Source organism: Ambystoma mexicanum, chromosome 6q, assembly GCF_040938575.1.
Source record: "Ambystoma mexicanum isolate Mex_15411 chromosome 6q, UKY_AmexF1_1, whole genome shotgun sequence".
In the NCBI taxonomy this organism is placed as follows: domain Eukaryota; kingdom Metazoa; phylum Chordata; class Amphibia; order Caudata; family Ambystomatidae; genus Ambystoma; species Ambystoma mexicanum.
The window spans coordinates 745450299-745478066 of NC_090937.1; the positions used below are offsets into that span (position 1 = coordinate 745450299).

The 27768-nt window shown below is 49.5% G+C and overlaps 1 protein-coding gene across 3 annotated transcripts in view; it reads right to left on the reverse strand.

Annotated features, from left to right (window-relative positions):
* LRBA (LPS responsive beige-like anchor protein) overlaps nt 1-27768 on the reverse strand; it is a 3444508-nt gene that overhangs the window by 2377174 nt on the left and 1039566 nt on the right. For 2 of the 3 annotated variants that reach the window (XM_069631261.1, XM_069631263.1), the window contains exon 24: nt 15529-15707. In XM_069631261.1, the coding sequence (XP_069487362.1) occupies nt 15529-15707 (179 nt within the window). The remainder of the gene's footprint in view (nt 1-15528; nt 15708-27768) is intronic. The other variant, XM_069631262.1, reaches the window with a different exon arrangement.

Consider the following 27768-nt stretch of genomic DNA (forward strand, 5'->3'; position numbering starts at 1 on the left):
CCTATAAAAGCGGAGTTAGGGTTGGATAAGTCAATGTCAGAAAAGGGCGGGATATCTTGTCTCGCCCTCTGGCACCCTCTCCCCAATTCCCATGGACCCTCCTCCCAGGTGATCCTCCCTCGCTAGTCTACAGCCAGGGCCGGGATCCAAAAGCGATGGCCCTTCCCTGGCCACCTGAACAGAAGATCCTCAGGGAGTAGGTGTGAGAGTGCCTTATAGTACACACTAAGCTACAGATGGTACAGAGCTTGCCTGACCTTTAAAAAATGTACCAGTGTAAATGTGGCATAGGGTTTAGTTACTTTCACGTGTGGTGGTCTTGCTCCATAGGCCAGAGCTTTTGGGTGGGATTCCTCTTGATTACTGGACTCTTCAGGCCGGATGAACAGTTGTCCTTTCTTTCAGAAAGGGCCTTGGTCCAATCCTACAGCACAGCTTAAGGTCCAGACAGAACCATTTACTGACTTGATACAAATGGTCAGTATTGCGCTAACCTCCTGCTGTACCTTTCTCTACCAATTTGAGTTATCTCGTGGAGTTCTCCGGGCCCTGCCTTCAAATCTTGCATCTTGGGATGTCCTTAGCCTACTAAACAACTGATGGTTCCCTTCCTCAGTGCCTAGGGGCTCTGTTTGCAGACTTTTCCTGTGGACAGCGTAGCCATGCCATTGTCTGCCTCAGATCTCGGATCTCTATTCCATCTCTCCAGTCTTCTTCTAGCCTTTTCTTTTGTGAAACTGATACTCTTCTGGAGTGGTCCTTCGTTGTCCTCAGTCTGATGATTGCCTCCTTTGCAGCTTCCCTATAACGTTGGCAACTTGTCATAGTTTAACCCCTAATCAGGAGCCACCTATTGCCTTTGTCCTCTTTATTTCAATGGGCACACTCTAAAATCTACCCTAAACTTTAAGGTAATTAAACTTCTTATCGGCTGAGAATGGTTTATAATTTGTAGTAGTTAATGTTTGGTGTCCTTAAGGGATCTACCTCATTGTTTTTAGTGCCCTATTTTTTAAATCGACACTTAACTAATGGAAACATTGTTCTGCACAACTTTTGATAAAAATGATATATTAAATAGAATACTGCGTGGACATTCCATTATTTGGTCATGTGTGGGTTAGCGATTCCTTACTACCGCTCCTCCCATCTTGATTGCTCTGTCCAGTTGCCAGTGTGATTGTCAGTAAATCTGCGTTTCACAAACAAGTTAAATCTCCCCAAGCCCTGGTCTGTGGAGTTTCGGAAAATCTTGCTAATATATGAAGTTCTGCTTGCACTCCTTCCCAACATGGATGGGATCCAGATTAAACAGATTTTACACTATGGGAAGGGGTGATAGGATATGCCAATCAGGTGGGTTGAACAGTACTACTTGGTTGAAGTATGCATCTCTACGGGAAGCAGCATCTGAAGAATAATCTTGCAGAATGTACCACGGATGGCCCAACTGGTTACCTGACAAATCTCCAAAACGAGGATAGGTCTCTGAAAGCCCATTGATTTGCCATTGTCCTGGTAAAATGTGCTTGAAATCTTAGGGGCAGTTTAATACCTTGAAGGAGACTAGCTATGGCCACCTTAACTGATCTCTTGCTCATGAATGACAGAATTCTATTGTTAGTCCTATATGGTTCAGCTCACTCAGAGTTATTGCATGTTCTAGAATGAAATACTGATCCTTGGCAAAGTTTTAAGCCACAAAGGACTTGAGGAACAAATAAATTGAACTTTAAGAAGTATCACCTTGTCCTTGTGGAATAGGTCTAGATCCTTTGAAGAAAGGGCCTCTCATTTTCTAACTAGTCTGACACATGTTATTGCAACAAGAAAGAACACATTACTTACCTTTGGTAAGTAATCAGAAAGAAAATTTCTTGGGGAAAATTAACTTGTTCTTCAAATGGATCGTGTCCTCCCATGGATTCCTCATTTTTGATGGACTCCAATAGCAGTTTGTAAATGGAGGTGGGACGACAGAATTTTGTCATTGATTAATACTGCAAAGTACAGCCTTTCCAAATTTTGCATCCTGACCCAACAACAAATCTGTCATGGTTCGCGCTACTCGCTTGTCTAGTGCCCACATCAACCGTCCGCACCCTTCTCGAAAGGCCCTTTTCCCCCGTTGCTTCCCTCCTATGAAATCTCCTTTTTTCCAGTGTTGGAGGTTGTCAGGGAAACATTTCATGCTTGCGGGTCATTCACACCCCTATGCTATGCTGCATTCCACTACGACACACAGCATTGCCTGTCACGGTCATGTGACTGTTCGCTCTGCTCCGCGATACTGCTTGCGCCCTTCGCAGCAGCATTAAACACTTCCACCTCCATTAGCCCGGCGTTTCTGATTAAAGTCTTTACTTGTGCCTACAGTTTTTAGATTTTCTGAATGTTAGGGACTGCTTCTGCTGTGTGATTCCGCCATAAACTTGCCTGCACATTGAATGAACCTTCTGCCTGCCTTACGTACCGCTTCTGCCCTACAATTTTGCTCTGAAACTGCTTGTACATCAAACAAAGCCTCTGCTTTCTTAAGGACTGCTTTTGTCTCGCTGTTTTGGGATAGTCCTGCCCGTACGTTGTCTGTTTCCTCATTTCACCTGTCAGCCATCACATGAGTCGTTTCTTACTGGTAACACTAAGAACGTTTTCTGCGCCGCAAACTGTTTGGGACTTCCAATCCATTCTGTGCACTAAAATTGGTCGCCCTGCTGTAAACCCACGTGCACCATCCCACTACTAGCGCGAGCCTCATGCCGCTCAGGTTTTAGTCCCCTACTAATTAACCCTTCCTCTCGGTGTTTCACCTTGTGGATTGACTGGAACCCTGCCTACGACCGGAGTACATTCAGTATTCTTATTGGGTAAGAAAACTGGGGTAATTCATCTCTTTTTCTCCAACTCAGTAGAGCTCGTGTGTGATACTCCCTTATCTCACTGGCTCTTAGATTCCTGTGGGTAACAGGAACAACCCTATACCAGGCACCCCTCTTCGCCCGCATAAGTAGGTTGGTTCCTTCCCTCAGTGTTGCATTACTTCTGGTTTTTGAGACCTTGCTCTAATTATCTTCCTTTTCTTGCAGCCTGGCGCTACTGCCAGTGTTTTAGTGTTCTTTCCCACTCTCTCAACGGATGTGCTCCTCTGCTTGTGTGATTTTCACTAGGTGAGGAGTGTATCATTGGCAATAGCTCCCTCAAGTGAGGAGACCTGGGCCAGGGTCGGTCCAGGTTACCAGACGCTACAGGATTTACTTCTTCATCTCCTATTCCGTCATAGGGCGAGTATTGACAGAATCTAGGCAGTAATACTTTGAGAATGTGTGCAACGAAGACCACGTTGCGGCATTGCAATTGTCCTGCACCTCCATGGTAGAACGTGCTCTTAGATTATCAGGAACATCCTTACCAGCCAATGAATAGCATTCTGTGATACACAAAATGATCTACTGTGACATGGTCTGCTAAGTCACAGCTTGTCCCAATTTATGTTCAGTATAACCAACACAAAGTTGTTAGTCTTGTCTGAGATTTGCTAGTCTACTTATGTAAAAGCTGAACACCCTTATAGGATCTAGTCGATGTAATCTTTCTTCATCCCGTGGGTAAAAAGCTGGTAAAACTATTTTCCGATATAAGTGAAACTCTGATACCACCTCAAGGAGAAAGGAAGAGCCTACCCTTAGAACAACCATCTCTGTGTAGAAAATGGGGAAGGGAACCTTGCATGACAAAGCCTGGAGCTCACTAACCCTGTGAGCAGAGGTGATGGCTACTTGAAAAATATAGTGTTTAGAATCAAACTGAGTGGATATGAATGATGGTGCTCAAAGGAAGCTTCCATTAAGAAATTCAACACCAGGTTAAGGTCCCAAGCCGGAACTATGAATGGAACCGGAGGGAAGATCGTAAATCCCTTGAGGAATTGAAGAACAATGGGAACCTTAAAATAAGAGCCTTTTTCTGGCATGCACTTAAATATAAACAGCACAGACAAGTAACCTTCAGCAATAGACACCTGAAGCCCCTGGCGGGCCAGATGCAAACGAAAAGTCAATACAGTGGTAGCGTCACAATTAAAAGGATCAATAGATTTAGCTCTACAACAACTGCAAAACTTGTTCCAACAGCAGTGTAAAGAGCTTTTTTTTGCTGGCGTCCTAGCAGAAAGCAACACCTCCAGAATGTCTTTCGGGAGATCCCATTTTTTGTATCTTAACCATCCGAAAACCATGCGTGAAGGTTCAGAGTCCTGATTTCTGGATGGAGAAGATAGCCTCCCTCTTGGGAGAGCAAATCTGATCTCTGGGGGGAAACTAATGGGAGGGCAGATGGACATATCCAGAAGGTCCAGGTACCACGTCCTCCTGGCCCAACCCACAGCGATTAGGATCATGGATTTCCCGAACTTCCTGATGACATGTGGAATGACGGGACTGGTGGAAATGCGTACAGGAGTGGAAATTCCCAATCCACCAAAAACGCGTCCCCCAGAGCTCCTCCAAGGAAATTCCCAAGAGCAGAACAGGTCACATTTCCGGTTGATAGTGGACACATACAGATCCACTTGAGGGGTACCCCAAAGGGTGAAGATCTCTAGAAGGACTTCCTGAGCCAACTCCCACTTGTGGGAGATCGTGCTCGGCCTGCCCAGCGCGTCCACCGTCATGTTTTCTTCTCCGGCTAGATGAACAGCCGATAGAGAGATTCCGTGTTGAAGAGCCCAAAACCCTGCATTGCCTCCCTGCACAGTGGTAATGACCCTACACCACCGCTTGTTACGGTAATGCGCGGACACCGTGTCATCTATAATTACCAGGGCATTCTTCCCTTGTAAGGACAGCAAAAAGGGCATCAGTGCCATTCCCATTGCCCTCAGCTCTAAAAGGTTTATATGGTGTCTGGACTCTGATGGAGACCAACGACTGCTGGCTGAGAGATTGTTCATGTGGCCTCCCCATCCAGTAAGGGAAGAACCTGTGAGGAGAGAGTACAGGTAAATTTATTTTGAGTTGGTGTTTTAAGAAGAGACTTGGACATATCAAGTTCTTGTTTGAATTGAACATTTTGTCAACCAGAAACTTTGAAAAGACATGCCTTTTGCAATACATGAATAATTGTACTGAATAAGACATTTGCTTTGCCATTCTGAAAAGTAGTAAAGAATTTTCCCTGCTTTATCTGAACAAGCGTGATGAAAAGAACATTTGTTTTGTCCTCCTGAGGAAAGTATTAGGTGGAAAAGACATTTGTAATGCGCCTTTTAGAGACTGGTATTTGATACAACAACATATGAATATCTTACCTGAAGTAATCCAGGGGAAGGAAGTCAACCCTGGATACAAGAGGTATTTGGGTTGCCGTTATATGGTTGAGTTGTTACACTTCTATATTAACTTGGACTTTGAACCATTTACCTTGCACTGTTTGCTGGTATATGTTAGTGTGAGGGTCAGATTGAGTTTGTACATAAGGTCATCCTGTTTTAGTTTTGATTTCATAGGAAGGGACATTTAGTTTAGGATAAGGAAAGTTAGGCCTTTATCCATACCCCTTTTTTCTGTTAATAAGATTACTAATGTCGAGAAAAGTATCTCTTTGCATCCGCTTCACATAACCTAGACTGCATGTCTGGAGCAAAACCTGATTTACACAGCCAGCACATTTTCTAGCCACTGTGCTGGCCGCCATAGACTGCCAACGCAGTCAGCTGCGTCCAACGCCAACTGTAAAGATTGCCACGCCACATCTTTGGCATCCCGAATAAGGTTGAGAAAACCTTCTCTCATTTCCCCTTCAGGGACATGCTCTGCTGCTTCTGCCACAACATCCCATAAAGTACGAGAATATCTTGCTAAAGCACAATAAGGATTTAAAGCTTTCAGAGCCATGCTACCAGCAGAAAATACCCTTTTGCATAAGACATGTCAGGCGGAATTGTAGGGGAGGCTTCTGCTTTTAATGTCGAGATAGCAGCCTGCAAGACCAAACTCTTGGGCGTAGGATGCCTAGAGAGAAATTCCAGGTCAATTGAAGGTCTATATTTCCTGGCAAGATCCTTGCACACAGCGGTGTGGTATCTGGTTTCTGCCAGTTATCAAGGACTCTATTTTTAGGGCAGAATACAAATTAAAACTGGCTCCTGGGGGGGGGGGGGGGGGGTTCATTGCCCAGGATGTAAGATCATCCTGCACTATGTCCCTGGCAGGACAACCCGCACCCCAAGGACTCTTTAACCTTACTCATAACAGATCTATAAACCCCACTTGAACGGGCAGAAGGATCTGGTGTGGCAAACTCCACTTCGGGAGAAGTGTCAAATCAACTAGCCTCCTTTTAAGGATGTTGCCAAATCTTCTAGTCTTCATCAGAAATAAGCTCCTCTGGCACATTAGGATTGCCCTAAGCATAGCCAAAAGGAGAATCTGTCGTCCTCAAATATAAACCATATGGACTTGAAAACATCTTTCAAAAAGGGCATAACAGCCGCCAGAGGACGATGTGGATGGCGTCAACATTGAATGAGTCAGCGCCGAGAAAGTCGAGGAGGAGGGAGCCAGATGCTTTGACTTTTCTTGAGAAGACAGTGTATACGCCTCTCGAGGAGGGTCCTGTGGCATACGACCCAGGCCCTTAGGCGCACAATGAGTAGCCCTTGACGACTCCCTGTCGGTCATCTTAGGCGTGATGGGATTGGAAGCTTTCTGTGGCTTTTCCGAGGGGCCGGTATGAGCCGCCTTCGAAAACACCTCCCACATTTTGAGTCTAAACTCTTTCTACTCTGCTTTAAAAGCAGATTTCAGAGGAAATTGTAATTACGGCATTACGGTAAGTAACATGTCGGTTTACTTTCTGACAGTTTTAGAAATAAGGAAAGGTTTGTTCATAGACAAGAACAAGACAAAGTCTGTAAGCTGCTTGCGAGTAAACATTAAAGTATTACCAGCGTTTCTGTGAAGCTGTGGAAATTATAACCGTTAGACTGATGAGGATGTAGGACCACACCATATTAGGTTCAGGGCAAGGCACGACAACCAGAGGCCAGGTGAATGAAGGATGCATAGCTGTGGCAGTCAGGCGGGCTTGGAGTAGGTATACAGGACAAGCCCCAAAACCTCAGAGGAAGAGACCAACAATGTATTTGAAATTGGAAGACCCCATGGCGATCCAGTCTCTTAGTGACCGTCTAGGTGCAGAGGTCCGGTCTGGCATCCGTTTTAGTTGTAGTTGCAGTGCCAGTTGATGAGGCCGGGTCTACAACTAGAGAGGTGGCTGGGCAATAAAAATGTTGGCCAACCAACTCGAGATGACCCACGAACAGCTGGGTTGATAAATAAAGCAGAAGAGTGGAAACCCTAAGGTTACCTTTAAACGGGCCATTAGATGCTCAGGTGAAGACAAATGGCTACTGGGCACGATGCAGGAAGGTTCCATGATGAGAAGCAGTTTCATGAGTCCAGGCCAGGATTTCTCATGAAAGAAGAGAACTTGGTTGAGTATCAGCACACCCCCTCTGGTTTTCAGGGGACAACAGACAGCAAGGGCTCCCACTTCTGAGGGAAAAGGATTTCTCGGTCCAACAGAGGGTGCCCATCGGCTGAGAGTCCACAAAGGTGAAGGTCAAAGCAAGGTCTTTCCTACCATAAAAATGGAGGAAGGCTATAAACAAAGCCAGTGTAGTTCAGTTTGCAGAGCTTGAAAATACATGGAAGCCATTTTGGCCAGCAACAAAGGATGAACACACTGGTACCTGTACAGGCTCTTAAAAGCACATGTAAAAATTGTCATAGGTGGAGCTTTGAGGAAGACCAACAAAGGTAAAGGAGGCCAGGGCATCCAAATAAGTCAAATAAATTTGGGGGCTCTCAAGCAAGTCAAAAAGCAGCAAAAATGGGAACCCTTCTCTAGCAAGGTTGATTGAGAAACATGCTAACAGTAAATAATAAAGAAATACCCATTTGCAAGAAACTGCAGATGAATGGTGCTGCACAACAGCCTACTGGGCTTATAAGTAGAAGCTGAATAGATAGGAAGGACACTGGGTACAAGACAAAGCCATTCAGAAATGCAGGTGTGCTGCACGATTGATTTAATGGCACGACAAACTGAATCACTTATAGTAGGATGTGTCGCTTTTGAGGTCAGAAAGCACAAGTACATTGTGAGTCAGTGGAATATGACATTAAAAGTAGTGAACTAGATGAAGCGGGAGGTTGGAAACCCAAGAAAGTGAGAGGGACAGGTGAGTAAAGATAGGAAATACACAGAAAAGCTTAAAGGGAAGTTAATACATGGGTGAGCATCACAGAGCAAATATTGGTAATGGTTAATTCTGGCTAGACCCCATTATTGTATAGAGAACTTAATATATATAAGATACGGGTACTTCCCAATTTTTTGCTCTCGGGACCAGTTTCAAGGCAGGAAGATAAGAATCACACAATATATAAGAGGAAAGCAGCTACCCCTCTCTTTCACACGAACACGATTTAGGATAGCACATAGTCCTAGCTAGATGCTTAACAAGTCATCAGCATCGACAAAAGCGTTTTTCATTATAAAAAAAAAATATATATATATATATATTTTTTTTTGTGTAAAAGTTTTAAACGTGTCATGACATACAAAAATACATAACTCCTATACATATATAGAGAACATATTTAGACTAATGTTCAACAAACATCGACACTAAAAAGATTTTGTGTCATGGGCTTAGTACAAGGTGATATGTTTTATCTAACTAAAAACCACCATCTTTTAAGAAACAGTTTGACACATTTCATAATAGTCAAATCCACACGTAAAACACCCAGTACATACAAAAAAGAAAGTTGAGAGATATTTCAACCAACTCAAACACTTTACATGGGCTTTCAATAAATCTATTTCGTCAAATTCCTATGCAATGATGGTTTTGTAATTGTAGAGGAGAATGCGGAGGAGGTGATTGTATGAGTGGTGCTAAGGCTGTATTTGACTTCTCGCACTGGGGGTGAGGCATCTATGTGACAGGTGGGGGGGATCCTGTGTGCAGGAGTGAGCATGAAAGGGATTTCAAAGTGGTTAGACCACGACACTCGCAGAGACATGATTTTCTTCTTGAAAACAAAACGTCCAGGGTGTTTCCAGCTATGTGTGGGTGGGGTAGGTGAGGAGTTGTGTGAGGTTATGGGGTGGTGTGGAGTGAAGATACTGTTTGGTATGAGGATCTGGTCTTGATAGGAACTACCGGGGTGAAGAATTATCGAAAATGGTTTAAGTTACTTACCTGTAACTGTTGTTCTCCAGCATGGGTCTGGAATGGATTCACATTCTCATGAATAGTCCCCGTCAGGCTGGGAATCCTCGGTAAAAGAAAAAACAGTTTCACTTTCACTTAAAAATTGTATTTCTCCTTTAAACCAATCACTGTACTCTGGGGTCATACTGCCCCCCCCCCCATCCAATGACAGTCCTCTCCCTAAGCCCCTCCTCTGGCAGATATCTTCAGATGTGGTAAGCACTTAAAGTGGTAGTATGACCAAGAAGAGCTGCAGAGGGTTCGGGGGGAGGGTTTGCATGTGAATCCATGCCAGACCCATGCTGAGAACAAAAGGCCTTCCCATGGTTCACAGGACCCAAGTTCACGAACAGTTATGAAGTCTTCCGAAAATTCTTCATGCAGGTCACGTAGAACTTCAGGGCATGAGCAACGTTCAGCGAGTGCAAGGCCCTTTCAGCAGGTGACAAAGGGTTTGGGGAAAAAAAACAGGTAACACCGAAGACTTGCTGAGGTGGACTTCCGACGGAACCTATGGTATAAAGGAGGGGTGCTTCCACAGCACCACCCTCGAATCGTGTAAAGTCAGGTATGGTTGCTTGCAGGCTAGGGCCTGGATCTCACCTACCCTCCTGGCAGAGGTGATAGCCACAATGAAAGCAGTTTTCCGCAAGGGGAACTTGAGAGGGGCCTGATGCATAGGCTAGAAGGGAGCCCCCGTGAGCCTCGTCAGAACCACGTTGAGTTTCCATGCCGAGGAAGGAGCCTTCACCGGCGAGAAAGATTGAAAAGGTCCTTTGAGGAACTCCTTGATGAGTCGATGAGACCAAAATTAAGATCTTCCTGGAGACCTGGTGTAGCGGGAAATAGCTGCCAGATGTACCTTGATAGAGGCATGCGCCAGTCCGGGCTTGGCCAAGGATAGCAAGTACGGAAGAACCTGTGGGGCTGTGACCAGCGCCACGTATCGAAACACTTCTACTTGTGACCGTAGCACTTCAAAGTCGATGACACCCTGTCCTTGGCAAGGACCTCCCTGCAGTCTCCATGCAACTCATATCAGCCAAACTCTAGGACTGCAGAAACCAAGCCCTCAGGTTCAGCGATCCCGAGTCGCGATGGAGGATTCCGCCTCCTTCTCTGGTGAGAAGATCAGTCTGGATACCAAATCTGCCTCGGCCACACTGGGGCAATGAGTTTCATCTTGCACGGACACTGTCTGAGTGTGTTGATGACTCGTAGCAGGAGAGGGAACAAGTGGAGTGGGGGGTGGAGGACGCATACAGGAACAGCCCTTCCCACGGGAAGGAGAACGCGTCCTCCATGCTCCTCGGATGGTGGAACCTGCTGGCAAACTTCTGGCACTTGGAGTTTGCTGCAGTTGCAAACAGATCTATCTGGGGTCTGCCCCACTTGACGAAAAGGCGCTCCACCTGATCCTGACAAAGCTCCCACTCGTGGCAGGAGCGCAGTTCCCTGCTGAGCCAGTCTGCAATGGTGTTCTCGACTCCCGCCAGGTGGAGAGGGACGAGGAACACCCCCTGTCCGACATCCCAGCGCCATAAGTCCTGCGCTTCCTTGGAGTGCTGGGGATCGATTGCCCTCCTGCTTCCTGATGTAAAACATGGTGGTGGCGTTATCCCTTAAGATCCTCACCACCTTGCCTTTCAGAGACTGGAGGAACGACTTGAGGGCCCAGAACACTGCTTGTAGCTCTAGGAGGTTGATCTGATGATCCTTCTCCTCCGGCTACCATAGGCCTCTGGAGTGTAGACGTCCGGTGTGCGCTCCCCATCCCTCTAGGGAGGTATCTAAGGTGACCGTTTCCTGTTATGCCAGGCTCTGAAATCCCATGCCTTGGGCGACATTGGAGCGAACGTCCGACCATGCTATCGCCCGATGGAACTTGTCCTTGAGATACATCTTGTCCGTGAAGCTACCGGACACTTGTATCCAGCGGGCATTCAGGAATTCCTGGAGGGGTCATACTTGCAACCTGCAGAGCCGGACGCGGTAGATGCAGGTTGACATCATGCCCAGTAACGACTTGTTGACCCGCACAGTGGTTGTCTTCATCAACGACAGCCGCTGCACCTACTCCAGAAAGGCTGCTAGCCTCTCCCCAAGGTAACGCCACGCAAGACGCCATTATCGAGTCTGGAGCCTAGGACCAGCATGTTCTGCGATAGCGTTAAGCAGGACTTTGGATAGCTAACAGAGAATTCCAGATCCTTAGTAGCCAGATGGTCGCATCTATGTGTCCTTCAGCCAGCTCCTGTGAGCAGACGCAAATCAGCCAGTCAAGGTACGGGTATGTGTGTAGGCCCTGTAGGTGTAGAGGGGCCTCCACTGGTGCTAAGCATTTCGTGAACACTCTGGGGGCCGACTTCAAACCAAAAGGTAGGGCCTTCAACTGGTAGTGCTGTCCCTGCACCACAATGTTTCTTGTGAATGGGGATGTGGAAGTAGGCGCGTTCCAGGTCCAACAACTTCAAGAAGTCTCCTCTTTCTAGTTGGCCGAGCACATGTTGCAACGTGACCATCCTGAAATCTTGGGACCTGAGGTATTTGTTCAGACATCGTAGGTGTAGGGTGGGCCTCCAACCCCCGTTCTTTCTGACCAGAAAGTATCCGGAATAGACTCCGGAGCCCTGGAGTCGCTGGGGAACTAGTTCCATCGCCCCTTTTTGCAGCATGGCCCTCCCCCACCCCAGTACCTCTTTCAGGAGCTGAGGGATGTGCTGCTCCTGATGGGTAACCGGAGGGATCCGCTGACACCTGTGTTGAAACTCCAGGGTGTGTCCTTAGGCAAGAGCGTCCAGCACCCATTAGTCAGTGGTGATCTTTCTCCACTCACTGACGAACCTAGTCAGCCGGCCTCCCACCAGGAGTGGGGGCCCGATATGGCCGGTTCAGGCGATGGCGACGCTGTCCTCTGCTACCGGAAGCATGGAATGGCCTCTGTAAGCTTTGTGGATCTGGCAGGCCGACAGTACGATGTGGAGAAGCCTTTTGAAGACCTACTCCACTTTCGCCTGGAGGAGCAAAAAGAAGAGCGGTGCTGCTGGAGGGTGCCCAGGGAACGGGCCGTGTCTGCTTTGATGGCCTGGAGGTACACGCAACGACTTTCCCATATAGGTGATCTCCATCGAAAGGCATGACCAGCACCTTTGCTTGGACGTCCTGGTGATGATTTGTGGCCTTCATCCAGCCTTGGTGAAGAAGGCTGACGCTGTTCCCCATTTGCGCTGGCCGCCTTGATAGTGGACGGCGCAGTGCAAATCACCTTCCTTCCCATGGCATCCATCCTCTTCCCCTTGCTGCCTACAGGGACTGAAGACAAGGACGGGTTGGCCGACCACTTCCTTGCGGCCGCCGATACTACTGAATCCGGCGATGGCTGTGACCTCAGGCACTTGGGTGCGGAGTCCGGTACCAGATATTTCTTCTCCAGCCTATCCAGTTTGGCTGGAACCGTAAGTGTTCTTCATGAGGGTCAGGCCCTCTTCCCAAACGTCGTCCAGAAGGAGTACCACTGTGACTGTCTTTCTCTTGGCCTCGCGCCACTTGTACAAGAAGCACTAGGGCTCCTCGGGCACTAGCTGGAATAGCTGAGAGGCTCTTGAGATCATGGAGTGAAATGACCCCTCCTGGAGCATTCACATGTGGAGATTCGCTGTCCGCTGCGACAATATCCTCATCGTCATGGGGGAGAGGGTACCCGATGTGGTGGCATAGGTTGACATGGAGGTGTGGGATGACATTTCCTCTTCTTTGCCGGAGGCTGATAGTTGACCTGGGGTACCCCAGGTGCCAGAGGCATCCTCATCTGGATCTTTGACACCAAGGTGTGCAGGGTCGACAGAATATCCAAGGAAATATCCCTTGTCTGAGAAGGCGGAATAGGAAAACTAGACCCAACGCTGTCGCTGCCGCCTTCTTCTTCAACGTCCTCGTGGACTGTGTGCAAGGACTCCTGGTCTTTGTCCATAGACGAGAACTCCATGGCTTGGGTCCACGGCCTGGGAGGGCTGTTTCAGGGCCTTGACCCTCCTCTTCGACCCTCCTCCTCCCTAGGGTCTTGAACCTGGGCCTGAGCCGGTTTTCCCCCTTCTGGTGTGCCAGCAGACTTTGCCAAAGTCACTGCGGCTGTATCGCGCCTTGATGGTAGGGACACCGTCTGAGCTGCTGGGGCGACATTGGCAGGGTCAGCGCCCTTAGCTGTTGTGGCAGTGGCAGTAGCCAACTCTGTCGCCGACAAGGTCTTAGCCTGTGCCGATTGGGCCTGCTTGGGCTGTTTGGCGTGGCTTCTCGGATTTCTCACAAAGTCTAGCCGAGGTAGATAACTTCCTTTTCGAGAAGGAGCTCAATTGCCAGCTGGCAATGGAGGCGGACGGTGATGTCGATCGCGCCCTATTTAGCTTGGCACCTGCTTCCGCGGCAAACCCAGTGGACTCGGACTTGCAGTTCTTGGCCTCATCTTGGGTCCCACGGACGAGGCGCTCTCAAAGCCTGCATTTGGTGCAGGGCCTGAAGAGCGACCTTCCCTCCTTCTCCTCCGTCATGGTCCGAGGGCGTGAAGTAGGCCCAATGGCCTTCTAGAATCTTGAGGGGCGCTGCAATTCACTGACAATGGATCCCCGCCGTCGGCAGATGGAAAAAAAGAGCACAGAGGCTCCTTTGAAACAGAAATAGAAAGTTTTCTGTCGAAGACCACAGAAAAACCTACAAATAGCTTGGAGAGCAAACTTGAGGACTCCCAACACTAAAGCATGTGGTACAAATCTGAAGATGGCTGCCAGAGGAGAGGTTTAGGGAGAGGACTGTCATTGGATGGGGCAGTATGACCCAGAGGACAGTGATTGGTTTAAAAGGAGAAATACAGTAGTGAAAATGAAATTGTTTTTGTTTTTATTGAGGATTCTCAGCCTGACGACAGGGAAGGAGCATGTGAATCCATTCAAGACCCCATACTGGAGAATTGATCTTTCAGCAAACCTTTTTCATCAGAAATGTAAAGCTGTGGTGCCTTCACCCAACACCTAGTAACTGACAAAACTCAAAACGGCTGACTATGTTTATATCACCGACCTTCCCTTGATCATGTGACGGGAGCCAATGAGGAGATAAACATGGGGAAAAGGGCTGAGTTGGAAAAAACCAGAGACAATAACAGTTGTTAAAAAAAATGTAAAAACAAAATGGAAGGCAGCTCCATAACCATCAGGAATCAAGTGTAAGATGAGAAAGATTGTTAGAAGGAAGTCAGTCATTATCTGGAGAAAGAGGAAGAAGCATCGAGCTGAAGTACATTGAGGTTGACTCGGACAGCCTTTGACTACCAGTTCCTGGCTGCCGGATGGGGAAGCGGATGCTTGAAAGATCTAAGATGTTTTAGAAAGCACTTACAGGGAGGACTGAAGAGCCTGAAAGACACCTAGAAAGTGGGATATGTTACGAGACGTTTTAGAAAGCACCTACAACCTAACAGAGGTGGGTGAAGTCTGAAAATATGTGAACTTTACAAGGATTGATCACTGGGCAAGAATTCATGAGACATTGAGAAATCATCTATACACATGCAGCGTTAAGGAAGGAGTCAAGAGGTGGAATGTCAGACAACGTAATCCAGAGTGGGAGAAAAACAATGTGGGAAATTTCATCTTATACAGAATACACAACCACACAGGCAAAGTAACTCTGCTCTTGTGTTAATGCCCGCCTGCCAAACTCGAACATGCCGACTGGTGCAATCAAGGATGAAAGTAATTTCAGATGTACTTCATTCAAAAAAGGTTACCATGGATTCCTGTATTAAGTCAGGTGTTGTCAACTTCTGGTGTAAAATGTGAAACAAATTCAAACCTAACTAAATCTTAAAACAGTAAATGGCAACTAAAGACATATTAATAACTGTAAAAAGCAATCATTCTTCCAGATTCACATTTTCAGAAAAGGAGGCTTGCAGAAACTGTGCCAAACACCTGTAGCAGACCTTATTAGCCATAATGTATTAGATCTTCAAATAAGTGAAAATATTATGTAATGTTTCCCCTTCTCTGAACTAACTCCCATCCTACCCTTTGCCAAAATTGCAAAATCAACATGACTAGGGTGAAAGTGATAAACTGTAAATGTCAACATTTTGCTAAAATGTCTACAGTAACTTACAAAATATAACCACATTGATACAAATACACAACCTATTTTCAATATTTCTCACAATAAATTGCCAGCTTTCCATGAATACACTGAAATAGACGCACCTCCGCCACATCTGTATGTCAGTTTCAATTGAAAAGAGGAGATCAGTGAGCAGACGCTGATGCATTTGTGACCACTTGAACTCAGGAATACGGAACATGGTTGATCTGGAATCCCTCCGCTGACCCTCCGTCACAGAAGCAGCTGGGTCCTGCCCTGGTGTCTCCTGTAGCCTGGCCTGCTGAGAGAAAGCTCAAATTAAGTCACAAAATAAAAAGACAAGAGATCCAATATTTGAGATTATGCTCAACACTTTGAGCAGTTGTATTATTTGGCAAACATTTTCCTGATCCCTAATAGACAGACTATTTGCTACACTTCCTCAGGTTCACCTATGAAACACTGGTGGAGATGATGGCTGGATTAATCTACTTATTAATGCAGGTTTCTATAATGTGGGTCACATAAAATAAAGAGACACAATCATTGAGGGAAATATTTAAACAGGGTCTTGGTGAGAATCAAGTGTGACAGGGCCAGCCCCTTATTCCTTTTCCAGCATTGGATAATTCATAGATTCACATGCTGTGAATAGATTACAAAGCTGTATTACAATACATATGGGCGGAGGCAAAGTCCCAGCATAACTCACCACTGGAGACTTACTAACCTCACGCAAAAAGGTTCTGCAGAACTGACTAGCTGACTCTTCTGCAGAATCTGTCGACACAGTAGAACCTGGTGAATGTATGCACTGATCTCCAGGTGGCTGAACTGCAGATGTCAGGTAGCGGGATTCCAGAGAGGAAAGCAGCAGTTGCAGCCACTGCTCTGGTGGAGTGAGCCCGGGGCCTGCTGGGAAGCACCCTGCCGGCCTGTTGATGGCAGTATGAAATCCAGGCTGGAATCCATCTTGAAAAGGAAGACTTCGAAAGAGCCTTCCTGGGCCCAGAAGGTCCAAATGACACAAACAATTGATCCGTAGCACGGAACGACTTAGTACGCGCCACATGGTACTTGAGGGCACGTGCCACATACAGCGTGTGTAGTGTTCGTGCCGCTGGTGACGTTGTGTGCCAAAGAATACGGGCAGAACCACTTGTTGATTGAGATGAAAAGAGAAAGGCACCTTATCCATAAAGGTCAGGTTAGTACGCAGTATAGCCTTGTCCTTGTGAAATGTAAAATAAGGCGATATGGAGGAACATGCCTTGATTTCCCCCACTCACCTGGGCAATGCTATGGCCACCAAGAGCTCAGTTTTCCAGGAAAGATGCTTAATGGATGCTTGATGCATTGGTTCGAAAGGCAGCCTAATGAGCCTTGCGAGTAGCACATTTAGCTCTCACGCTGGTACTGGGCGACAGACAGGTGGAAAGGACTAACAGCGCACGTAAGAACTCCTTCACCAGCCGGTGGGTCCACAGAGATGGCTCTACCTGGAGATTGCCGCCAGGTGCTCCTTAATTGAAAAATGCGTCAAGCCATACTGAGCCAGGGACAACAGATAAGGGAATAGATCTTCCGGACGGATGGTCTGGGGTCACAACTGATGTACACCTGAAAACGTTTCTGCTTGCTCTTGTAGTACTTAAAGATGGACAGAGCTCTTGCTCGGGCCAGGCCCTCCTGGCAGTCTTGCTGAAGGGACAGAGCTCCGAACTTGAAGAACACAGGAGCCAGGCCGTCAGTTTGAGTGAGGCCAGGTCGTGGTGCAGCGCCGACCCTGGTGCCGACCCTGGTTCCTGGACAGGAGAGCCTGGTGTGGGTGCAGCTTGAGGGGAGCTGTCGACGAGACGGTGAGGAGGTCAGAGTACAAAAACTGTCTCGGCCATGCACGAGACACTAATATCAGTTTGCACTGATACAGTCTGAATGCTTGTAGGACTTGAGGCACCAGAGGAATTGGGGGGAAATGCATGCAGGTATTCCCCTCCCAAGGAAACGCACAAAGGCATCCCCCAAGCTCTCTGGATGGGGAAAGCGGCTGGCAAAGGTCTTGCAGCGACTGTTATAGGTGGCAAAAATGTAAATCTCTGGAGTGCCCCACGTTTGAAACGGGTGAAGTTGATCCCTGTGCAGCTCCCACTCTTGGCAAGAGTGCAACTCCCTGCTGAGAGAGTCCGTTGGAGTGTTCTAAATCTCCGGCAGATGAAGGGGAATGATTGACATGTTGTGCTGTAGAGCCCAATGCCAGAGGGCTTGGGTCTCCCTGGAAAGCTGTGGGGACCTCGTTCCTCCTTGTTTGGGATATAAAACCTCAATGTCATGTTGTCGGTCCGACAGTGGGTGCCCCATCCTTCCAGTGAAGCATCAGTCATGACGGTGGCTTGATGGTCCGGCAACCTGAAAGGGGTGCTTTGCACCAGATATTCCTTCACAGACCACCAGGGAAGGCTCCGCCTGAAAATCTGTCAGATCGATGCAGTTGTCCCAGGACACTGAGGCTTGTATCCAACAGGCATCCAGGAATTCCTGCACCGGCCTCATGTGTAGCCAGCAGTGGGTGATCAAAGGGATCCACAATGACATCGCCAGCACAGCAGAGATTTGTAACTGCGTACTGATCCCCCGGGCTCTGCAGAGACAGCGCACCTTTTCCAGAAGAGCTGCCGCCCTTATGTCCGTGGCCCTGGCGGTGCAGGTTTGGGTGTTGAGTCTTGCTCAGAGATAGAGTGCCTGTTGTGATGGAACCAGGTATGACTTTGGGAAGTTTATGCAGAAACCTATTTGCTGTAGACACTGGATGGCGGCTGTGGTGTTCACTTCTGCCAGCGGGTATGAGGTGGTTCTCAGGTGGTCATCTAGATACAGGTATACATGGATGCCCCTGCACCGCAGGTGTGCCACCACTGGCGCAAGGCACTTGGTAAACACCCGTGGAGCCAAACGCAGGCCTAAGGGAAGGGCCTTGAATTGATAATGGCCTCCTGCCACCACGAAGCGTAGGTAGCGCCGGTGTGAGTGGCGAATAGGGATATGAAAATAGGTGTTGTAGGGATGCCAAGAAATCTCCTTGCTGCAGTTGGGACAGCACCTGCTGCAATGTCACCATACAGAATGTTGGTGTCTTTAGGAATTTGTTTAGCACAATCCGATCTAATATAGGATGGGACTCCAACCCCCTGACTTGCTGTGCAGTGACTTTCATTACCAGGAAGTAGCGGGAGTAGACTCCTGTGCCCACTTCATACTTTGGAACTTTCTCCACCGCCCCTTTCTGTGGCAGTGCTGGCACTTCCTGCAGCAGCTGTTGCTGCAACTTTTCCGGCTTGTGTGCAGGAGGACTGTCCGGTGGATAGTCTACAAACTCCAGCGAGTGGACCTGCTGGAGGAGGGATAGCACCCATTTGTCGGTTGTGATGTTTCCCCATTCTTTGACAAACCTTGACAGTCGTCCTCCCACCAGGGTGCTGAAGTGGGAGGATTGGGCCCCGAGCTGGTCATGGTTGTTTGCCAGACTGGCCCCTAGATCGGGTGGAGCCACGGCAGTGCTGCAAATACCTATAGGAATGAGACTTTTTTCTATACTGGTCCCCTGAGGAGTACGGGGTCTTGTAGGAGGAGGAAGACTGGTATGTGGAGCAGTAATCCCGTGAAGTTCTACGATAACACCCTTTTCCAGAGCGACAGTACTGGTGCCTTTGATGCAGCGTGCCCAGGGAATGAGTGGCTTCTGTGTCTGTTTTGATGGACTGTAAAGCCTCATCCACCTTTTTCCCCCCAATTGGGTCTGTTCCATTGAAGGGCATATCAACGCCCCTGGACTGGACATCACGTCAAAAATCTGTGGCATTGAGCCAGCCTTGTCTGTGCAGAACTGCTCCATTTCCAAGCTGGCAAAAACCAGTATCAGCAATGTCCACTGAGACCCTGATGCCATGGTGCGATGCCAATTCGCCCTCATGTTTGTCATCTGGCAGAAACTCTAGTAAGGGGCCCATCTTGTACCACAGGTCGTGATCATGTTGTGCGCCACTGTATTTGATAGATTTGATAGTCGAGGCTGCATTAGTAATAACTTTTTCCTGAAAGCGTCAAGGTGTTTTCCCTCATTGTCTGGAGGGACGGAGCAGGAGGCCGATGGATTAGCGGACCTTTGTCTGGCAGCATCAGAGAAAACGGAATCTGGCATGGGTTGGGTGCAGAGGCAGGCGGGAGCGCTCTCCGGGGCCTTGTACTTTTTGTTGAACTGGTCCATTTTTGCTTGGGCAGTAGCGGGATGTGCCAAGGTGACCAGGCCATGGCTTCCAACAGTGGGATGGACATAATCGATTTCCTGCACTGCTCTCTGTGCCGATAAAGTATATTGTCCTTGCGCTGCTCCTCCAGTGTAAGGCCCGAAAATCTTATCAGGGGACGAGTTCCTGATCGGAATATCATCCGGTTCCCCATCACCTGTGACAAAATCCTCAAATTCGTCAGTGTGGGACGAGTGTGTGGAAACCACATCATCCAACTGGTCGGGATCTGTGTGTGTCTGTCCCTGTATCAGACAGCTGATGAGGCCTTGACAGGTGTTCACTCCTCCTGCAGGGCCGTGGGATGTCATCCTCTTCCCTGGAGGGCCCAGGGACATCTACGTAAGGCCGTATAGAAGGCACCGGAACTGGGGCTGGTGCATGCAGCCTTTGTTGCATGGTTGCTACCAGCGTGGTCAAAGTAGATAAAATGTCTAGTGACATATCTCTTTGGGAGGCAACAATGGAGCTGGCTGCATTAAAGACAAATCGTCCTGTGCCTGAGATGAGTGCAGAGAAGTTAAAGATGGCAGTCTGATCAGGCTTGTCTTACCCCACGGGGAACTAGGGGAACTAGAGTTCCTTCTGGGAGGTGAAGTCTTGTGTGATGGTGAAGACAGCGGTGACGTGATGGCCTCTTCCTCTCGCTCCTGTACAGCCTCTGATAAGGAAAGACTTGGCTCTGGTACGATAGTACCTCCTGGTAGCACGGCCACCCCAAGGTTAGGATATGATGCTTGTGGACGAGCAGTCAGTGTGTACACTGTACTGGTCTGGGTGTTGGCGACGTTTGTCACTATGTTAGTGGTAATAATCCTACAAAGTCGTCGACCAGGGCATCGCAGCCATCTAGGTGGTTGCTGTTGATGAGATCCGCGCCGTTGATAGTCTCGTTGGTGGGGTGCCAGTGGATGGCATAGATGGCTTTGGCATAGACCTGGAGGGAGGCTTGGACGTCGACGATGTCGTACTTGCTGCTGATTTCGAAGAGGATGTTGACAGGGTAGCTTTCGCCATCGAAGATGAAGAGTGGCCACGAGACTTGGACGTGGATTTGAAAGATGAAATTGCTTCCTTAGGGCGATGGAAAGGGGGCGTGGCCTGGAGTCGATGGCGAGCAGAGGCTGATTCGCCGAGCTCCGGCCGAGACGCCGTTTTCGAATCATTTTTCTCCGGCTTCAGCGGGTTAGCAGCCCCCTGAAAAGAACGCAGAGGTGTGTGAGGCGATCCCGCACAAAACCTGCTCGAGGGGTCGGACTCTCCGGCCCCCCAGACGCCGGCGCTGATCATCAAACGCACTCCCTCCCCCCGCCGCGCCTGGATCCAAGATGGCGGCTCACAGAACCTAGCGGAGCCTCCGCGTAGCACCCCCACCAGCACATCCAGGCGGTGAGCATCGTGGAGGAGCAACACAGCGGAGCGGGCCTCATCCCAACATCCGACCGTGGCTGACACCCGATCCTCGCCCTACTCCTCTATCACCACGTCGGAAGGCCTCGGTCGACACTACGTGCCGGTGTTGCCCTATTTCCGGAGCTCCACCGAGACACAAACTGCATATCGGAGACGGCGGCGGGGAGCTCACCTGCTTCCAACTCTCTCCCCTCCACCGGAGAACTAGCCGAAAACAAACACGCTGCGTATTCCGGGGACAGGAGCACGCAGCGATACCATCGGCCTCCCCCCACTGGGCCTGCATTCTTCGGCAGGGAGGCCGCTGCCGGGTGGCCGGGCCAGAGGAGCTGCTGGGGCACCGGGCTGCTGTGGCCCGTTGCCTCGCCCAATGTCCTGGAATCAGGAATGACCCGGAAAGCCGTGACGATGCGCCAAGTCACGGAGCAATCGTGAGCACAGCCCCGGCTGCCCTCCCCAACCACAGCCTGCATTGTCCTTGCAGCTGGGCCGCCCAACTGGACTCCTCCACCAGGAGGGGACAACCCCGGCCTCCCCCTCCTGGGCCTACATTCATCTGCAGGGAGGCCGCCGCTGGGTGGCTGGGCCGGAAGAGCTGCTGGGGCACTGGGCTGCTGTGGCCCGTTACTTTGCCCAAAGGCCTGGAAATAAGAAACGACCCGGAAAGCCGTGACGGTGCGCCAAGCCGCGGAGCAACTGTGAGTACGGCCCCAACTATCCTCCCCAACCACAGCCTGCATTGTCCCCGTGGTTGGGCCGCCCAACTGGACTCCCTCGCCAAGAGGGGACAACTCCTGCCCTAAGCGCCCCAACACTACCACCCCTAAGCCCAGGGACAGCGACACAGGCGCTAGGACAGCGGATAGAGCACCTGGAAACACGGAGAAGTGCCCCATCTCAGGCGCCCTGGACAGACTCCAACTACTGAAATAACAACTCCCCAGGGCACAACCCACCCTAGAACACCACTCCGGGCTACATAAGAGAGCGGCCCTGAACTTCACCCCTCCAGACTCAGGACTCCGGGGCAACCACTATTACGTCCCCAACATGGCCGCCAAAAATAAAACCAGGGCCGCCACCATGGACTCCTTTGTCTCAGCCGGGGCAAAGACTCCCACCCAAGTCAGGGCCAGCTCCACCGAAACCATTCGCTCGCAAGAGACGGACCCCAAAGATAACCACTCCCAGATAATGGATGCTATTGCCTCATTAAAGACTCACATCGACTCCAAGATAGACGAGTTCAAAATAGATATACAACTCATTCGCCAAGATGCCCGCAACTTAACGGAAAGGGTGACGGCCATGGAGAAAACCACAGAGGTGGGGCCGCGGCCGCGGCGACCCTACAATCGGAAATTTCGGACCTGAAAAGGAAGGTCACATTCCTAGAAGAAAGGGCGGAGGAGGCCGAGGGTCGGGCCAGACGAGGGAACATCAGAATCTTAGGTATCCCGGAGGGGAATGAAGGCCTAAATACCACGTCCTATGTGGAAACCCTGCTGCTACAGGAAATTGGGGCCGGCAAACTGACTCAGGGATTTGCGGTGGAGAGGGCCCACAGGTCCCTACAGAAACGACCCCCCCCTGGATCACACCCACGGCCAATTATAGCCAAGATACTAAACTTCCAGGACAGGGAAACCGTATTAAGATATTCCAGGGAAACTGGCCCTATTATACAGGGCGACGCTAAGATTTCCATATACCCGGACTACACCCAGAAAGTACAAAGGGAGAGGAACTCGTTTGTTCCGATCAAAGCAAGGCTTCGCCAACTGAACCTTAAATACAGATTGCTGTACCCGTCCCGCCTGAAAGTTATCCACAAAGGGCGAGCAATCTTCCTCGAAAATCCGAAAGCGGCCAACATGTGGCTAGAGGACAATAACCTTGCTGATGGTGCAGATAACCCAGGTGGGGAAGACTGAACCTCGGGGGAGCAGAGCCGGACCCCAGGGACCCTCCACACCATCCACACATGAAGCATAAACAGCCGGACCCAAGCAGGTAACCCAATTAACAGTATATCATATGGAAACGACCCTCGTTTGGCCTCGCCGCCTCGCAGCAACCCCGCCCCCAGCGAAAGAACCAACCGGGCGAGTCTCTGCCCGACCCAACTCGCGCCCGACTCCCGGATGGGTACAGACGGCGCGGGAGCGCCTGAGCACCGCGACATAGTTGTAGTCGCTGGGCGCACCAGTTTGAGTTATGTTATTAGTTCAGTTAGTACCATAGTCTTCGTTTTACTGATGCTTGAAAATACCGGGATGGCCACAGGACACGCCTCAAGAAACGACGAATCAGAGGCCCATCGCTTACAACTTATCAACCACGCTCTGATGCCACACTGGGCCGCCGCGGCTGCCCCCCATGCCAAACCCAGAACACCACACCAATGGCACCACAACTCAATGTCATGACGTGGAACGTAAGGGGAATGGGCTCGTACCTCAGGAGGAACCGCATACAGTCCTACCTCAGGAGGAAGAAAGTCTCGATAGCGATGTTACAGGAGACACACCTCACCGAGGACGCTCTGTCTAAACTGGCAGACCGATGGGAGGGAACTGTGAGAGGATCCCCATATTCCAAATACGCAAGGGGTGTGTTAATATGGATAAACCCAAATGTGCCCTTCCAATTACATGGATGTGAATCTGACAAGGAAGGCAGATACGTAATAATGTGGGGAACTATGGAACAGACCCCGATCTGCTTAGCTAACACATATTTCCCGCAACACGGAATCCCGCCGTACCTCAACACATTGAGCTCCAAGCTGACACACCACCGAGGCCAAACCTTCCTATGGGGAGGAGACTTTAACTGTGTTATGGACACAACTATGGACAGATCGCTTCCTCCCCCCCAATCAAGCAACCCTGCTACCCGTGCCATGACGGAAACACTAGACCAACTCAACCTAGTGGACATCTGGAGGATACAACACCCAGCCGATAGGAGTTATTCCCATTACTCAGCCCCACACAACGTCCACACAAGGATAGATTACTTGTTCATCGATCGTGACGAAGCCCCGCTGGCAATAACCACAGAGTATCTGGGGAGATCTATTTCCGATCACTCCCCGCTAATTATGCAATGGAGGCAGAGAGGACCCAGACCCCCGATCCCCATGTGGAGAATGCCTTCCGCGACACTAGAGGACCCACAGTTCAGAGAGGACCTTGCCGAGAGACTAGAGGAGTACGTCGATATCAATAAAGGATCCGTCTCCACTTGGAGCACACTGTGGGAAGCCATGAAGGTGGTCACCAGAGGAGAAATCATATCTAGAGCTGGTGGCACCCGCAGGCAACTAAAGGCATCACTTGAGGCCCAAGAATCAGAGATCACCCGCCTGGAGTCCACCCTCGACACCTCCCCAGGAGTCGAAACGGAACTGAAAACGGCCCGAGAAAAATGCCAGCTCTCCTGGGACAGGCTGGAAAAATTTGACTTCGCCACATACACCGCTCGATCCCACAGGGAATCAGACAAACCAGGTAAGCTGTTGGCCTGGTTGTGCAGAAGAGAGCACCCTAAACACTTACCAACAGAAATAATAGATGCAGATGGTGCATCCCACAGGACACAGATGGGGATCAACAAAGCATTTGCCGAGTTTTACTCAAAACTATATGCTCATGAAGCCCGGATCCCCACCACTGAAATAATAGACACCCTGGATGAGATCGACATACCCCAAATATCCAGCGAACAGAGAACTGAACTAGACATGGAAATTACTCCCGACGATATAAGATGGGCCATCAGGTCGCTCGCCACCTCCAAGACCCCAGGTAGCGACGGGCTTACGCCGGAATTTTATAAAGCATACGAGCCCATTCTCACCCCCATCCTACACGAAGTCTACCAGGAAGCTTACACAAACGGGATCCTCCCCAACACCATGAGAGAAACCATAATCATCCCCATGCTTAAGCCCCACAAACCACCCACTGACTGCGACTCATACCGACCCCTGGCCATGCTCAATTACGATAGCAAGATCCTCACCTCAATACTGGCCAGCAGACTTGCTAGAGTGCTAGGGTCCATAATCCATGAGGATCAGAACGGATTTGTCCCAGGTCGCAACACCACAGCCAATTTGAGGAGGCTCCAACACATCATGGCCGAAACTCATGACTCGGAGGAAGATCTAGCGATACTGTCACTTGACGCCATTAAGGCCTTTGACTCCATCTACTGGGAGTGGCTGGTGGAGGCCTTGCGGGCTTTTGGCTTCGGAAATGGCTTCATCAGATGGGTCCAGGTTCTCTACAACTCCCCAGTGGCCAGGGTCAAGACAGGCGGAACGGTCTCAGAACCTTGGAAAATACAGAGGGGCACGAGACAAGGATGCCCACTTTCGCCCATGCTGTACATACTGGGACTGGAACCGATTGCCTTATACTTTCGTCAGCAGCTCTTTGACGCCGGCATCAAGGTGGGCAACGTTTATAACATAATATCATTGTACGCTGATGATGTTCTCCTGTACCTAAAAGACCCTGAGCTCAATGCACCGACAGCACTGGAGGTACTCGACAACTATGCGAGATACTCCGGAATCCAATTTAGCAGACACAAATCCTCAGCATTCCCCCTGGCCGGATTGAGAGACGCCTCAGCGGAGGACCTTCCGATCATAGGGATAAAATGGCAACCCGAGAAGTTCAGATACCTGGGGATTAATCTCAGCCACACCCCACAGCTCACACATGAGCACAACACAGAAGCAGCCGTCACCAACCTCCGACGGTCCATAAAATTCTGGTCTAAACTCCCACTGGCAATGGTGGGGAGAGCGGCGATTGTCAAAATGATAATCCTCCCTCGCTTTTTATACTTCTTTGTGAACATTTGCCATTACATACGGCCCCCTTTCTTCAGGAAATTGGAAGCTATTATCAAGGACTTTTTATGGGGACCCCACAGACATAAATTGTCACTGGCCACACTAACCCTTCCACATAAAGAAGGCGGAATAAAACTTCCAGATCTCCAGCTCTACTACCTGGCCGCCCAGCTCAGTCACATCACGAGATGGCTGTCAGACGAATCTTCAGCTGAATTGGGGCTACTGAAGCAACCCCACACCAACTTAACTCCCAAGGAAACCCTATGGAATCCCCTCTGCTGCTCTTCGGAAACCCCTATGGTCGTCGGGCTTGGCAGACAGATATGGACCAGGACTTGCCACATCAGGAAGGTGCAACACCCATACTCTCCGGACCATCCCATAATGGCAGATGTGTGCAAGAAGGAGGCAGACCTCCCCATAGCAAGGAGGTGGGAGGAAGCCGCGATATACACATGGGGAGACATGTTTGAAGATGGAGTGTTCAGGGACTTCGAATCGATGCAAGAAATCGAAGGGCTACCCAAAGGCCAGTTCCTCTGGTACCATAGGCTCAAACGTACCGCCAAGAATCAGTGGCCCACCTGGCCAGAGGAACCTACCTCGGACCCTCTACTACAAGAAATGTATGACCTCTCTGATGGATGGAGACCTGTCTCCAGGTTATACAACAGGCTCATCGACAAACCTAACCTTAAGGGAGCGACACTGAGGGCAAAATGGGAAGTAGACCTTGCAGCCCCGCTCACTGATAAAGAATGGGAAAGAGCACTAATATTCCCCAAGAAAGTGTCAAGAAACTCCAGATTTAGCCAGATACAGTTGAACGTCCTTTATCGAACTTACATGACCCCCCACAGAGTTGCCTCGTTCAACGCGAAGGTCCCACCGGTGTGCCCATGGTGCGGGAACGACAGGGCAGACATGATCCACATGTTCTGGTCCTGCACCAAAGTGATGACCCTCTGGTCGAAAGCCAAGCAATCCTGTAGAGACGCCGGCATGGAGCGATACGAATGGTCACCAGGAGAGTGCCTATTGGGTACATACCCCAGACCGAGTAAATTCAAACACCTCGTGAAACTAATGGACATTTCATGTATACTCGTCAAAAGGACCATAGCGATGGCTTGGAAGACGCCAGCGGGCCCCAGACATGAGCGCTGGTTAAACGAAATGGCGAGGTGGACGGCTGCGGAGACCAGAGCCTGGCAGGAAGGAACTACATCCAACGGGGAAGCCACAAGCGGCTCCCTGGTCGCCTGGAGGGCCCTTCTGACGGACATGCTCTTCGATGCGGACCATAAGCCCCCTTGAACACCTGTTGTGGTTCATAGTAACAGGCTCCCACCATCACAAGGTATATGCCTCCTGCAGCTGTTCCCCTCCACTTCCTGAGAAGTTACACTCTGGACTGAACCACCATCACGAACTCCACTTACTACATCACACGAAGACTATCGTTGTTTAAGATAAGTTTCCTTTTGTTCTTTTCTTTCTCCCCATCTTCTTCTTTCCTTCCCTCTTTTTCACTTGTTCAATTCACGAGTTTGTATTGTTTTACCTTATCACGAAACCAATAAAATACTTTGAAAAAAAAAATAGGGCGATGGAAAGGGCCTTGGGTGTCCTTTCCTGCCGACATTCCCTGGGCACTGACCTTTGGTAAAGACCGGTCCTTGTGCAAGGATCTGGGCTCATCAGATGTTTTTTTATGCTTCCTCTTACTGGTGGCATGGACCTCATGCGACCTACACCTCTTAGTAGATGTG